General features: G+C 44.9%; 1 protein-coding gene across 4 annotated transcripts in view; it reads left to right on the forward strand.

The window, feature by feature from the left end:
- The window catches only part of CRACD (capping protein inhibiting regulator of actin dynamics), a 118,056-nt gene that overhangs the window by 95,071 nt on the left and 9,578 nt on the right, over positions 1-13,407 (forward strand). For all 4 annotated transcript variants that reach the window (XM_082238011.1, XM_082238012.1, XM_082238013.1 and 1 more), the window contains 4 exons: positions 1,203-1,388; positions 3,899-7,448; positions 9,267-9,457; positions 12,712-12,877. In XM_082238011.1, coding sequence (XP_082094137.1) covers positions 1,203-1,388; positions 3,899-7,448; positions 9,267-9,457; positions 12,712-12,877 — 4,093 coding nt within the window. The remainder of the gene's footprint in view (positions 1-1,202; positions 1,389-3,898; positions 7,449-9,266; positions 9,458-12,711; positions 12,878-13,407) is intronic.

Raw genomic sequence — 13,407 nt, forward strand, 5'->3', positions numbered from 1 at the left:
TATGTGGACCTGAGTGAAAACTATCTACAGTATCCCCCTGCTGGCCCAGGGTGAGAACTTCAGTAAGGTAAAGGTAAAGGTACCCCTGCCCGAACGGGCCAGTCTTGACAGACTGTGGGGTTTGTGCGCCCATCTCACATTTATTGGCCGGGGGCCAGCGCTGTCCGGGGACACTTCCGGGTCACGTGGCCAGCGTGACATCGCTGCTCTGGCGAGCCAGAGCCGCACACGGAATGCCGTTTACCTTCCCGCTGGTAAGCGGTACCTATTTATCTACTTGCACCCGGGGGTGCTTTCGAACTGCTAGGTGGGCAGGCGCTGGGACCGAACAGCGGGAGCGCACCCCGCCGCGGGGATTCGAACCGCCGACCTTTCGATCGGCAAGCCCTAGGCGTTGAGGCTTTAGCCCACAGCGCCACCCGCGTCCTTTTGAGAACTTCAGTACATAACACCAATTCCTAGGATGACCTACAACTTTTAAAAGCATTATTTATACACAGCCTTGTGTGAACTGTGAAACTTGTCTACAACTTGAAATACCTTACATTTGCTGTGTTGGCAAACAGAGGAGCCGTGTAGGGCAGCTCTCCTGGGCTTGCAGATAATTGAAGGACTTACCAAGCCTAGTCTTGCCCCTAATTCACCTTCCCCAATGCTCCCTTGGTTCTTGTATGACCACTGAGGAAGTGACACAAAATGGTGAACCCTTGCTGGCAAGGGGACTGGGATATATCCAGTCAACCTTTCTCTTGTGAGGCTGTACTGATGAAGTGGATTCTGTCCCAGTGCTAATTCCCAGTCCATATTAGCTGCTGCTAACAGAGTACTTGAGTGATCAAAGGGAGAGGTTGGACTAAGCTGTGTGGCAGTGAGCATTGATACCCATTGGGGGCAGACCAGATCTCTTGCCCTGCGTCTAGAAACATCAGGACCTGGTGGTTTGCATAGGGATTGCATGGTGCTTGAGTGTCTTGGCTACATAATAGAAGAGGAGGCGGTTCTTCCATTTGACTGGAAAAATGAGGGTGCCCCTATGAGAAGCTGTGTTTCCACAAAAGGAAACTTCTGGATTTTGCTCTGAGTTCATTAACGGAGCCACTGTTCAATTCAGGGTTTGTTTTGTTTTAAATCTGCTAATCCTTTTAAACCTGTCGATTCAACTGTTTAAATCAAGTTCATTTCCACTTGCGACGATTTAACAGGTTACACCGGTCAAATCATCATCGCGGCCGAAAAGGCATCACTCACCTTCTGGCACAATTGAAACGGTCAACCTCGATGCAATTCCCCTGGCAATTGCCCGCCTGGACAACAGTGCAGCAAAGCACAAACTCTCTGTTAAGCCAAAGAATCAGAGGGTTTCCAAAAAGCACAGAAGGTTATCACAGGTATTGAAATTTATCTGCTTTCTGTATAGTCACAGATACAGACATAACTTAGATGAACGTTTTAGTCATTGATTGTGAGACAAACAGATCTACTAAGAGCTGTGTATAATGTTTGAATCTTATCTGCTCACTCTTTGTCCAGTATTTATGTTCTTGCTTAACCATCAGACAACATGTAATCGGCTTAGGGCGTTCATTGCCACCAGACACTATGACGAGTACTGATTGAATCATGGAAATAAGTCCATAAACATTAGTAGCCTAATAATTATCTTAATAGCCTGTATGCCCACATACCTGTATGTATGTGCGCCAGTGGATATCTAAAACCAGCGAGGGGTGGAGTGTTAATTTTAGTAAACCATCTTTACATGGTAACCTGTTTCTTACAGGTGACCAGGTGAACAGCTATTTATACACCGGCATTAACTGATTATGTTCCTTAAAAAAGAACTCGACACATTTTCTTTGCTTTTTAAAAGGTGGATAATTATAAAGGACAATTTCGCCAGCTGTTATCTATAAAGTTAGAATCATGTCACCTTGTTCAGAGGCAGCATGCTCTTAATTACTAAATGCTGGAGGCAAACCACTGAGATGATCCCCATATTTTGCTTGTGAGTTTCCCAGGAGCATCTGCCTGCCTAATGTTTTTGTGCATTCTAGCAAGGCTGCTGTTTTATTCTCATGCTTCTATTTAAGAGAAGTACATTGTTCATTCCAGTCTTTAGACACAAGATCTTGCCATCAGCTGTAATGTGAAAATTTCTCAGATGAGTGGAAACTGAATGGTGGAATACTTGTGATCCTGAATCACAAATACATATTTTCAAGAATGGGTATCTTTCAAACAAGTCCCTCTGGCAAATCAACCCCCACAGTCATGTTTGAGGAGTGGTTGTAGGGGCAACCCCCCCCCCCAATAAATATGCTTTGTGGGAATTGTGGGATGCTCTTGGGAATTCTCTTGCATGGTGGACAACCATTGAAATGTAAATTGAACCAGAATCAGAAGAGTCCCAAGAACAGTCATTTAGTTAAACAAAAACAACATAAAAATGGTTGTGTTGATTGTCCTGGCCTCCGGCTTTTAAGTATAGCAAGCAATCATACCTTCTTGCCATGCACTTTGCCCCTCAGTTACATTGCTGCTCACATGAGCTATGTCTACTTATTTGTGCCTTTTTCACAAAAGTTTACTGCACTGAGACGTATAAAAAATGCAAGATTCAAATCAGTTGGGAATGGCTGCAAGATCAGTCATTCTTCAAATACTGTAAATGACCATAAATTGACTGCTGTATTGTTTTTCCTACTCTGTTTGCCAAGTATTTGTTTTATTTACTTAGAAAATAATGGTATGTAAAGAAAATAAGAGGCTTGAAAGCAAAGGAAATCGTTGAGAAAGTAGGGTAAGCTCTGTGAAGGACGAAATTTCCTGTTTTCCAGCATATGTTTTGTTAATGTCTATGCCTTCGTTGGCTGTAATGATGAAAGGCGGAGATTTATTCTTACAGCATGCACTTTTCTTTCAACGTTTATTGAAAATGGTGGTAATGTGTTTTGTTTTGTTTTTGGTGACTTTAGAGTCAGTTCCTCCATTGGTGTAGGGCAGGCATGTCCAACTCCCCAGAGACTGCCATCTACTCCCAGTATAAAAAAACTGAGCTTTTTTATTATTATTTTTTGAAAGGAGGACCTACAGTTTTGAGCTTTTTTGGGATTGGGGAGATCAAGAGTTCTTGAGCTTTTGGGGGGGGTCGACCTAGAACATTCAACAGACGACCTAGAACACCTTCGCGATTGACCTGTTGAACATACCTGGTGTACGGGATTAAAATAGGAGAGTTGCACCAGGGTGAAGGGATTTTGTAGATCCATGTCCTGAGGCTGCTATGATCTTGCCTTTCTGTTCCAGAATGTGATTCCTAGTGAATGGCAAAGTATTTTGATGATCCAGTGGCTGCGTTTTCATGCTTAGCCATAAACTATGGGCAAGACATTTGTCCACAAGTTGTGTGCTAGTGAATACAGCTTAAGTTCTTCCATTTTCTCTTCCCTTCTTCCGGTGGGGGAAAATGACCATGAAACATCTGGCTTGGCATTATTTGTTTCTCTCCAACAAACTACGATTGGGAAGCTAAGAACAAAGCTTGGCTTCAGATTGTATGTTTGAGAGAAAAGAACCACAAGCACTGGTTGAAAAATAATGCTAAACCAGATGCTTCATGGTTTGTTTTCTTGCTGGAGGAGAGGAGGAGCAAAGTGAGTAACTTGAACTGTGTGCACAGACTGGTTAACTTAGCCATAATTTATGGCGCAGTGTTGTGACCAAACGTATGTGTATGCATTTATTTATAGCAAAAAGAACTAAAATGTAAGGCGGTTCATTATGAACTCCAGGGTTATTGACTTAAAACACTAATTAATTATTACCCTGTTGCTCCACACAGCATAGGATGCATAAAAAAAAAATGTTAAATTAAACTGTTTCTGTTTCCTGACACTAGGAGATGCAAAGTGTGGCAGTGGCAGAGGTTGAACAAGAAATCCTAGAACCACAATTGTATGAAGATAAGCTCTCCAAACATGATGGCTACCATGTTGCAGATAAGCCTATCCAACATAGGGAAAGCCAAGAACAGAAAGAGGGCAAAAGAAAGCTAGAACATTGCTGGAGAAACTTGGAGACTGAGAAGAAAGTAGAAATGGCTGAAGCAGAGTCAAAAAGCCACACGGAACACAAAAGACTTCAAGAATGCCAAAGGGAAAAGGAAGGGAAGAAACAGAAGCTTCAGGAAGAAGAGCAGCTTTTGAAGATGGAGGAGAGAAAGGATCGAGAGGGGAAGAAAAGTCTTGAAAAACGGAGGCATCAAGAATTTCAGATGCAGAGGCACAAAGGACTGGAGGAGCAGAGAAGGAATGAAGAGGGCCTTCAGGAACCAGGGGAACAAATGCAACAGGAAAAAGGAAAGCAGCATGAACTAAAGGAACAAAAGCAAAGGCAACTGGAAGAGCAAAGACATCAGGAACTGGAGGCGCAAAGGCAACTGGAAGAGCAAAGGCATCAGGAACTGGAGGCGCAAAGGCAACTGGAAGAGCAAAGGCATCAGGAACTGGAGGCGCAAAGGCAACTGGAAGAGCAAAGGCATCAGGAACTGGAGGCGCAAAGGCAACTGGAAGAGCAAAGGCATCAGGAACTGGAGGCGCAAAGGCAACTGGAAGAGCAAAGGCAACTGGAAGAGCAAAGGCATCAGGAACTGGAGGCGCAAAGGCAACTGGAAGAGCAAAGGCATCAGGAACTGAAGGTACAAAGGCAACTGGAAGAGCAAAGGCATCAGGAACTGGAGGCGCAAAGGCAACTAGAAGAACAAAGGCATCAGGAACTGGAGGCTCAAAGGCAACTGGAAGAGCAAAGGCATCAGGAACTGAAGGCACAAAGGCAACTGGAAGAGCAAAGGCATCAGGAACTGAAGGCACAAAGGCAACTGGAAGAGCAAAGGCATCAGGAACTGAAGGCACAAAGGCAGCTGGAAGAGCAAAGACACCGAGAAATGGAGGTGCAAAGGCAGCTGGAAGAGCAAAAGTGGCAAGAACTGGCGATTGAAAGGCAAAGGCAAGAGGAAGAGCAAAGACATCAAGAACTGGAAGAGCAAAAATGGCAGGAACAGAAGGATCAAGAAGAAGTAGAAGAAAAGGGACACAGAGAATTAGAGGCAAAGCAACAACATAAAAAGCTCTTTCAGCAAGGGTGGAAAGACAGGCAAGAACAGGGGACGCAAAAATGGCAGGAAGAAAAACAAGGGCATCAGAATTTAGGACAGAGAGCACAAGGACTGAAAGAGCAAATGAATGAGGCTGAAAAGCAGGATGAACTGAAACAGGAAGTACTTCAAGTGCAAAAAAGGCAAATAGACCTGAGACAAAAAAATCTAGAGGAAAAAAGGAATCTAGAAGGTGAAGAAAGGTTGGAAAGGAAGGGGAGTGCCATAAAGCTGGAAAAGCAAAAGAGACCAGAAGAACTACCACAGAATCTAAAGGAGAAAATGAATAAGGACAAACAAGATCAGCAAGAACTGGATAAACCAGTTAGATCAGCAGCAGAAGACAGACGATGTGAACCACAGCCATGGCCTGAGAAGAAGATGCAACGGGAAGAGTTGATAGAGAGGGAAGGAGGGCAAAAGCTGGAAGAACAGAAATCCCCTAGTTTAGAAGGACAAAGTCTACTGGAAAAGCCAAAAGAACAAGACAAATCCTTCCCGTTGCAACTGGACAAAAATATTCATTTGGGAGAGCAACATTTGGAAAGCCCTGAGAAAGATCTTCCACTTAAAGAAGCTAGCCAGCAAACATTAAAGCAGCCAGACAAAGAGCAGAAGGAAGAAGAAACTCTAAGGCACCACCAGAAAAGGGACATTGAAGCTCAAGAGCAGGAAAGAATCTTAGGCGAGGAGCTCCGATGGCAGGAAGTTGATGCGAGGCAAACTATGCCCAGGGGATTTACCTTCCAAGTATCCTCTGGAGAAAAGCAAATTATATTTCCGAAAGTAAATCTGAGCCCAGTTACGCCTGTCAAAGAGGCACCAACTCCTTCAGCTGCAAAAGAATTGACAACTCCTAAATCCAGCAAAGGTTCTCACGGTCCCCCGACTTCTTTGTGCGTCCCCCACACAGCAATTTTGGTCACCGGAGCGCAGCTCTGTGGAACTGCGGTCAACCTCAATCAGATAAAAGATACGGCTTGCAAATCTCTCCTTGGCTTAACAGAAGAGAGAAAAACGATGGACGCACGGAATACGTCACCAGATGCGAAGCGTAGGAATAGTAAAATGAAATATGCCCAAGAGCCATTGGGCAACCAAACCATCCCAGCTGAGTGGGCTTCTATTAGGTCAAAAATCTTAAAAAGTGCAGAAAATGGCCAGCGCAATGAGAGAGACAAAGGAAGCCTCAGTAGGCATAGCGATGATTGGACACCCAAAGGACAAAACGCTTCACATGGTAATTTGCGCAAGACCTTATCTGCAAGTGCAAAGTTTTCTATAACTCCTGCCTGGCAGAAGTTTTCGGCTAATGCAAGCGCCGAGAGTAAAGTTGGCCTTGAAGCAGAAACCCCAGCCAAGCAGTTGGGTCCAGCCACGGTCCATTCAACCCAAGAGACAGTTCATACCGAGGCACTGTCAGCTGCAGGGAATAATCTTGGAACACCTACAGGAAATACTGAAATACATCGCGAAGTGGCAGGCAACACCGAGGGTTGTAAATTTGCCAAAGATCTCCCATCTTTCCTTGTTCCAGGCGTCTCGCATTCCCTAAGTAAGGAAGTTGCCCAGTCGGAAAGTGCAGCAGCTGCTATGGAAACACAGCAGAAGGTTGGTACAAGGAAACTGGACAGTGCTTCCCCAAATGGAGAAGAAAATGTGTCCCCATTTGGGGTGAAATTAAGGAGGACCAACTACTCCTTGCGCTTTCACTATGATCAGCAAGCTGAGCAGAAGAAGAAGAAAAGGTACAGCGCAGGAGACAGTTTTGACGGGGTGCCCACCCCGCTGGTTACGCCTGACAATGAGAAAGATGCAAATAATATGTTTTTAAAAGAGAACAAATCCCCAAGCCAAGAGAGAAAGGATGCCATGGTGAATTCTGTGAAGAACTCCTCAGCTAATATTAATCAGAATTATACGACAGCCGCACCGGTATCTCTCCCAGCTAGCAGTCACATGTCTGCACCTAGTCAAGAGAAACCCATCTGCAAATCACCACTCCTGCAAAAACCTGCGTTGGCTCCCAAGCCCACCAGCCAAACTCCGCCATCATCCCCTCTCTCAAAAATGCGCAGGTCTCACTTAACCGAATCCACAGGGCAAAGGGTGGCTAAAATGGAGCCTGACACCACCTGGAGGAAAACGGAAGCTAAAGGGAGCTCTCTGCTTTCACAAGCCCACGAGGCAAGCAAGGGGGAAGAGGAGGAGTCTAGGGAGAAGAGGTCCTTTTTCCCATCCATCACCATGCCATGGAGAGAGAGAACAGAGAAGAAGCCAGAGCCGTTGAAAAAAGGTAGGCAAAGAAATGCAGCCCCTAAATACAGCTCTGTGATGAGCAAGGGAGATCAATATCCAAAATGTCAGCCTTAAATAGTATTGTATAATTTCCTCGGTGGTGGTTTTTATAGGTTCATTACTGGATTCCATCAAAGTTTTATTATGCGCACACCAGGGGTGATTTCACACGTCTCTTTAAAGACTGACGCATAAAGTGATTATTTTCATTGCATAAAATTAGATTACACATAGTGGGGAAAGTTTTTTGTATCATGTCACATTGCAGGAAACACAGTGCTTGACAATAGAAGCAACTAATTAATCTGAGTAATCTAGAGATGTTCATGTGTGTGTAAATGCATCCCAGTAAACTTACTGCATTTTTCGCTCTATAAGATGCACCTGACCATAAGACGCACCTAGTTTTTGGAGGAGGAAAACAAGAAAAAAAATATTATGGATCCCAGAAGCCAGAACAGCAAGAGGGATCGCTGTGCAACGATCCCTCTTGCTGTTCTGGCTTCAGCGATAGCTGCGCAGCCTGCATTCACTCCATAAGATGCACACACAATTCCCCTTATGTTTTATGAGAGGAAAAGTGAGTCTTATAGAGCAAAAAATACGGTATATCCCAATAAGGACTCCTCCACATTTTCCTACATCTACATTTTTGGCAAGTCATGTTATTGCAGTAAATCCCTGCATCCAAATGTAGTGTCCCCATACAGAGCTCCTGTGCATGCAAGCCTTCCCCATTCACTTCAACAGGAGGGGTAGATCTGTGCATTAATCCTTTGGCTTGTGTTCCATTGAAATGAATGGCAGTGGTGGAGTTCTGTCTGATTCCAGAGATTGCTCCATGAGGATGTAGCCCTTTTGGGCATCCGTCTTGTGCGGGACTTCTAAACTTCCTTTTCTGCAGCATGGCTATTTGCAAGCTTGAAAGTTTGCCCAAATATCCCAAAATAGCATGTCAAATAACTCCAAAATTGAACCCCCACGCTTTCTAGAAATAGACAGAGGTGTTAGTGCTCAATAGATGGTTACAGATAAAACAAGTTTTGACATTTCTAGGACAGCTTGCACCGAGATCTAAGGATGCAAAGATCTTGTTAACAAAATTGTTGAAAAAGTTGGCGCTGCTGAAGTCTCACCTAAATGTTTTCTAGAAGTGTGGAGCTAAGCTCACAATGAAGGAGAAAGGGATGAAAGGCTCAGTTGGAGCCAAACCTGATTTGGCTAACAGCAAATGTTGAAGGTGAGAGAGGAGAGCTAATCTGTGAGATCATCTGTTTACTACTTTTAAAAAAAGATAATAGATCATAGAATTGTGGGATCATAAAATTGTAGAGATGGAAGGGACCCTGAGGGTCATCCGGTCCACCCCCCTGCAGTACAGGAATATTTTGCCCAGTGTTGGGCTTGAACCCAGGACCTTGATATTTAAGTGTCTCATGCTTTACTGACTGAGCTGTATCAGCTACTTAGTGGTGGATACGCTGATGGGGTCTGAGCTGGCACAGTGACTTGCTAGGAAAGGGATTTTGGGGTCATGGCAAATAGCACAACGAAAATATTGACCCTGTGTTCGGCAGGGGGAAAGGTGAATTCCACGCTAGGGATCATTAGGAAGTTATTGACTCCCCTAAAAAGAAATGTTACAGCAGTGGGAATTTGAACCTTGGTCTGCCCAGTGCTAGTCCAATGCTGTGACCGCTGTGCCACACTAAGCCATACTTAGTGAATACTGGGCGACATATTCCTCTTGGATATCTTGTATGCATCTCTGTCTCTGTCATACAAATTGAAACCCTTGTGCATTGTGTTCTTCTAGAAAGGCCAGTTCTTCAGAGCAGACATTCCATAGACGGCTCCAAGCTGATTGAAAAAGTTGAAACCGCACAGCCGCTCTGGATCACGTTGGCTCTGCAAAAGCAGAAGGGCTTTCGAGAGCAGCAGGCGACCAGAGAGGAAAGGAGACAAGCCAGGGAGGCAAAGCAAGCTGAGAAACTTGCTAAAGAAAATGTAAGTACATAAATCTGCAGGTGAAGTATTTTGATTTTTTTCTCTCCCTAGCTGCCTTCAGATTTTAGAAATTATTTAAGCTTTGGCTAGTAAAGACAGTGAGGAAATACGTGGTTTTGTCGTGGTCATGACCATTCTTCATTCGTAGTAGAACTGGACTGTTGAGAGACCAGAAGAATCTTGGAGTCCTCATTTCTAAGCCTGTTTTGTGGTTTGGAGAGAGAAATGCAACCTTTTCCATATTGCACGATACTCATTGAGGAGATGGTAAAAGAATAAGAGCAGTATGTCCACATATAGAGAGCAGATAGCCGTTTCCTGTTGGTAAGCAACCATTTGTGACTTCAACGCTAAATGGGAGCCGGCAAAAAATTGCAAGCCTTCCTTCCCCCGATTTTTTCCATCTTATGTACGTGCACCCTCTCCCACGGACAGCATGTGGATTTGTGTTATTAGCACCTTCTCTCAAGCAGAACTTGGCTGCTTGCCCCCCCCCTTCCAACTTTGCTGGCCAACTGTTCCCAAAGAAGCCAAGGGTTCATGCTGAAGTCTGCTGTTCACACCTCACTGCAGGCCTCCCCAACAACAGCACACAGCTCCTTCTGTCCATAAGTGAAATTATCTCCAGAGAACCTTTTGTGTTATCACATCCTGGAAACCTCAAACCTTTCCCTTTTCCCGCTGCAGTTCTCACGCCTCTCATCCCTCCCTCCCTCCCTCCATCCATTCCACATGTGACACAGCCCGCTGGTAAATTCTGTAATTTCCCGTGTACAAAGACAATGTATTTTTTATTCTGTAAGAATTTTAAGAATGGGAGTTTGTCTTATACACAGGTAGTGCAGAGGGGGGAAGTGCGATAGGTTCCAGCCACGAGCAGGAAAGTGTCAGCGGTGATTGGGCGGGTGATTGTTGGCTGCGTCAAGGGCTGCTGCTGCAATTGGGCGGATGATTGACAGCTGTTGCTGGCGATGCGTGCGATTGGCAGCGTTGGTCAGGCATTTTCTTTATTTGGAGTTCCCCAAAATAGGGGTCGTCTTACACATGGAAAAATATGGTAATCTGGGGTCAGTACAAATGTAGAGTGCAGCCAAACCGAAAGGAACTCTGGACAGTTAGGAGGGAAGTGGAGCCGCAGCACTTCCCATACCTTAAAGGTAAAGGTAAAGGGACCCCTGATCATTAGGTCCAGTCGTGACTGACTCTGGGGTTGCAGCGCTCATCTCGCTTTATTGGCCGATGGAGCCGGCATACAGCTTCCGGGTCTTGTGGCAAGCATGACTAAGCCGCTTCTGGCGAACCAGAGCAGTGTACGGAAACGCCATTTACCTTCCCGCCGGAGCGGTACCTATTTATCTACTTGCACTTTGACGTGCTTTTGAACTGCTAGGTTGGCAGGAGCAGGGACCGAGCAACAGGAGCTCACCCTGTCGCGGGGATTCGAACCACCAACCTTCTGATCAGCAAGTCCTACGCTCTGTGGTTTAACCCACAGCACCACCCGCGTCCCTCCCATACCTTAGGGAACATGCAACTGTCTCTTGCAACCCTGAAAGCCAAGCATGTGAGGACAGAGGAAGTTTGTGTCTGTGCTTGGTTTGCTCTGCTGCAGTTTTCAGCTTTTTGTGGTCATTCTGGTGGCTTGCATTCTTTTATCTTGTCTGCTGCCTTACCACCTCAAGGTGTCATACATAGTTCTCCCCTTCCTCATTTAATTTCCACAACAGCCCTGTGAAATAGGTTGGACTGAGAGGCAGCGATTGGCTCAAGGTCGCTCAGTGAGCTTCATGGCTGAGTTTGAACCCTGGTCTCCCAGGTCATAGTCTGACACTAACCATGTGAATGCCGCAATGAAGCATGTAAATAGCAATGCAATCTATGCTGTTTACTCAGAAGCAGAGATATGAGGGAACAATTCAATTTGGTACACCTGGCAAGGCAAGCCGACTTTGTTTTCACTTTTTGAAATTTGCCACTTCTATGAATTTGGCAATGCCATGTGATGTGGACAGAAATGCATCCTATTGGGGATTAAGTATGCTTGGGGAATGCATATTAGTGAAATTATATACATTTTGGGGGGTGCATATAGCATACATTTCTATATAACATGAAACTGCCTTGCAAAAGTATGTATTTTAGGAGAAATTCACACTAGAAGGCTGATGAATTTTCATGAGGTTTTTTTTTAAAAAAAGAAAGAAAAAAACACACAAACTAATGTGGAAACATGGAGAACAAAACATACAATTGGACAAATGAGAAAATTGGAGGAAATGAGATTGTCGCATTATGGGTTCATTTGCTTGTCAGTCTGGGGCAGGGGTCAGCAACCATTTTCAGCTGTGGGCCGGTCCACCGTCCCTTAGACCATGTAGTGGGCCGGACGATATTTTTGGGGAAAATTGAATGAATTCCTATGCCCCACAAATAACCCAGAGATGCATTTTAAATAAAAGGACACATTCTACTCATGTAAAAGCATGCTGATTCCCGGACCGTTGGCGGGCCGGATTGAGGTGATTGGGCCGCATCCTGCCCCTGGGCCTTAGGTTGTGTACCCCTGGTCTGGGGCTTATTCCTAGGTGAGTGCTAATTCATCTAGGCTGCAATTCTATGATTACCAGTGGTAATCTATGAGAGCCAGTGTGGTATAGTGGTTAAGAGCGGTGGACCCGTAATCTGGTGAACCAGGTCCGATTCCCCGCTCTTCCACCTGCAGCTGCTGGGTGACCTTGGGCTAGTCACACTTCTCTGAAGTCTCTCAGCCTCACTCACCTCACAGAGTGTTTGTTGTGGGGGAGGAAGGGAAAGCAGAATGTTAGCCGCTTTGAGACTCCTTTGGGTAGTGATAAAGCGGGATATCAAATCCAAACTACCAAAGCTGCAGTCTTATAACCCACTTATGTGGTAGTCTGAACTCAGTGGGGCTACAAGTGTATAAGATTGCACTGTAAATATGTTATAATGAAATATTAAAATTGTACAGTGGTACCTCAGGTTAAGTACTTAATTCGTTCCGGAGGTCCGTTCTTAACCTGAAACTGTTCTTAACCTGAGGCACCACTTTAGCTAATGGGGCCTCCTGCTGCTGCCGCGCCATCATCATTGCTTCTCATCGTGAAGCAAAGTTCTTAACCCGAGGTACTATTTCTGGGTTAGCGGAGTCTGTAACCTGAAGCGTACGTAACCTGAAGCGTATGTAACCCGAGGTACCATTGTAATGTGGTTTTTGTTGTTGTTCTTTGCGCTAGGCCAGTATCAGCAATCAGACAGATACTAAAAGCAGCAGCAGCAGCAGAACTAGTACATTGCCTAGACCCACAGCCCAGGCAGAGAAGAAAGCTGAGACTCCCCTCTCAAGGTTTGAACGCAGAGAACAGCTTAAAAAATCCAACACTCTTCCTACATCTGTGACAGGTATGTTGTTTTTTTGTCACAGCTATTGACGTTATTGACAACCTTGACGTTTTTGTGGTCTCTGAATGGCTCCCCTGTTGACTCATGCTATGTCCTTCACTCCCCCATACTATATTTGAAGAGAAAATTTTATTTTCTGGCTTGTTTTTCAGCATGGTGTCATGGGCTTTTGAGGCTTGGTGCTTCAGAAAACAAACACTTTCAAATGGAGCAAGTTCCATAACTTTGCTGACCTGACCTGAGCACTGAGGGTGCTCGTAGCTAACTAGCTCACAAAAAAAACCCATTTATTCATTACTAGCATGCCTAGATTACTCATACGTTGCACGTTACCAACAGCCTGGAAGAACTCCTGTTCTGATTCACACACATTTTCTCATCTTGTCACCTGGAGGCAAATCTTACCATACTCAGCTTAACCTCCAATTACTAATATATGCCTTAGTGGGAGTTTTGGCCTCGGTGTTTGACTAGCTGGAGGTTGGATGAATATTGTGCTTAGTTTTCTTGCCATTTCTACTCAACGCCCG

This window comes from Podarcis vaucheri, assembly GCF_965113315.1.
Source record: "Podarcis vaucheri genome assembly, chromosome: 9".
Taxonomy (NCBI): Eukaryota; Metazoa; Chordata; class Lepidosauria; order Squamata; family Lacertidae; genus Podarcis; species Podarcis vaucheri.